The sequence below is a fragment of the Fulmarus glacialis genome, unplaced genomic scaffold (assembly GCF_000690835.1).
Source record: "Fulmarus glacialis isolate BGI_N327 unplaced genomic scaffold, ASM69083v1 scaffold6166, whole genome shotgun sequence".
Classification (NCBI taxonomy): Eukaryota; Metazoa; Chordata; class Aves; order Procellariiformes; family Procellariidae; genus Fulmarus; species Fulmarus glacialis.
This window is the reverse complement of record NW_009219956.1, coordinates 220-2,446: the sequence shown is the minus strand read 5'-3', so window position 1 is coordinate 2,446 and position 2,227 is coordinate 220. Positions and strand designations below refer to the sequence as shown.

The 2,227-nt window shown below is 39.8% G+C and overlaps 1 protein-coding gene across 1 annotated transcript in view; it reads right to left on the bottom strand.

Moving 5' to 3' along the window:
- The window catches only part of SCLT1 (sodium channel and clathrin linker 1), a 45,208-nt gene extending 42,999 nt beyond the window's left edge, over window positions 1-2,209 (bottom strand). Inside the window, exon 1 of the mRNA XM_009580570.1 lies at window positions 2,176-2,209. Coding sequence (XP_009578865.1) covers window positions 2,176-2,209 — 34 coding nt within the window. The remainder of the gene's footprint in view (window positions 1-2,175) is intronic.
- Window positions 2,210-2,227: the final 18 nt, after the last annotated feature.

Genomic DNA, 2,227 nt, shown 5'->3' with positions numbered 1-2,227 from the left:
AGGCAGGTGCTGATCTCTTCTCCCTGGTATCCAGTGATAGGACGCGTGGGAAGGGTTCAAAGCTGCGCCAGGGGAGATTCAGACTTGACATTAGGAAACATTTATTTACTGAGAGGGTGGTCAAACACTGGAACAGGCTTCCTAGAGAGGTGGTCGATGCCCCAAGCCTGTCAGTGTTTAAGAGGCATTTGGACAATGCCCTTAACAACGTGCTTTAATTTTTGGCCAGTCCTGAATTGGTCAGGCAGTTGGACTATATGATCCTTGTAGGTGCCTTCCAACTGAAATACTCTATTTTATAAGAATCTGAGTGACACCTTTGTAACTGGAATGGGTAAAGAAAAAGAAAAAGGAAGCCAGGAAGGTAATACATACATTTTAATTTAAAACAATTTCTTGCCTATTTTTCTTGATACACATCCCATGGTTCTTTTTCTGGTTCTAATCTTCTAAAGGAGGATATAGTAAAGACAGAGGGGATGGAAAGGAGGTAATAGTAAAAGGATGCCAAGGAACAGGAAGGGGAAAGTAGCTGCTCTCACCAGCCAAAGCAGCCTGCAAACATCAGAGGCCATAGGTGCAAAAGGGGACAAACCTTACACACCCCTTACAGATGAACTCACCTTCAACACTGAAGGTGAATCATTAAATACATTCTGATGAAAGTTCTATGCATTTAGTAGCTTATCACAACAATATGTAATGGAATGGATGAATTATTATTTGTAGGGTTGGCTGCTGATACTGCAAAAAGCATTCACGTAAAACTCAATTTATAACTGAGCAGTGCCAGAGACTGGCATTTCATTCCGAGAACCTTCTTTACAGCTACATATTTAACACAACAAATATTTATTCTACAAAGCTAAATATATCAGTGCTTAAAGAATCTCTTTTTATATGCATTACACACATTCAGCATTTTAGAACTTTGATTTCACATTCATGAAACAAGAGAAACATCAATCCATATATCAGACTTAGAGTAGACCTCAAATAACTTATGTCTCAGTTGGCATGCAAGCTAACTTCAAATTTGCCATTTGGCACCTTTCAAAACGTATGAAGTTTTTTAAAGAGAGAATTAAACTCCTCGATAGAAAAGGCAACTCTTACCATTTCATTTAGTCTGAGCTCTATTTAGAGCTCGTGAATTTAGTCTGAGGTCTATTTAGAGCCTAAAGATTTGTAAAAGAAGGTACACCCAGACAAATTAAATACATATGAAAAAGCAAAATACCAATATTTGCAAATCCATGATTTGTTCACATCACAGAGTAATAAATACTCATGCAAAGCGCGATAAAGATACAGGCTTTTGAGCCGGGATGACTCTGTTGGCTCAGACAAAAGCTTTTCTGCTACTAAAGTCCTTGGAATCAAGAGCTGGTCTTTCACCTTTGGCCACCCAAAGCTGTCATACAAAGTTTAGTATCAACTGAATTTTTGATTTTTGAGAGATGCACAGCCATGGCACTTTATGCACTGTGATCTTGTCCTACTTCCTCCTGTGCTATCAAGTTTTCCTGTAACACTGCTTAGTGATAGGGACAGTTAACATTCTTTGGACAACACATCAACCCATTCCCTATTTATAGGAATATAAACTCTGCAAAAGCAATTTTTGCCAGTATTTTGCTGGTAAGTAATTAAAGTGTACTCTAATTCAATCATACCAAGCTTACATTAAAATTATCAAAATTGTAACAAAGAACACTTAATTAAAAACATTGATCTTAGTCTGTAAAGCAAATTTTATGAGTAACTGGCAAGACAGCTTTTTTGCTTTTCAGGTGTAAGCCAAGCATAGGAAATGCAGAGCTTCTTAACTACAGAAAAGAGGCATTATGACAAAAAATGCATGTATTTTTGGCTATTACCCTCATTAGCAGCTTTTAATTATTAGTCTTCAGCTAACTAAAAAAATAGTTTTGATGCTATTCACTATAGCAAACACTAGAAGAGCTACAGAATATGAATCTTCATTGCTACAACCCCAGGCAAAAGGGTTTCTACCCGCTGTAGAAATTAACCCCAGCTCCCCAGAGGCAGCGTCCAGGCCTCGGCTCCTCTGCTCCGTCCTTCAAACAGCCCCGGGGCTGCACTTGGGCCAATCCGCGATGTGTCGGGAGCAGGCGGGCAGGCCACGAAGCCGACCGCTCGCAGAGACCTCACCTGGTTCTCCCCCACTGCCGAGCTCAGTGGCCATATTTCCAGCGGAAAGCTT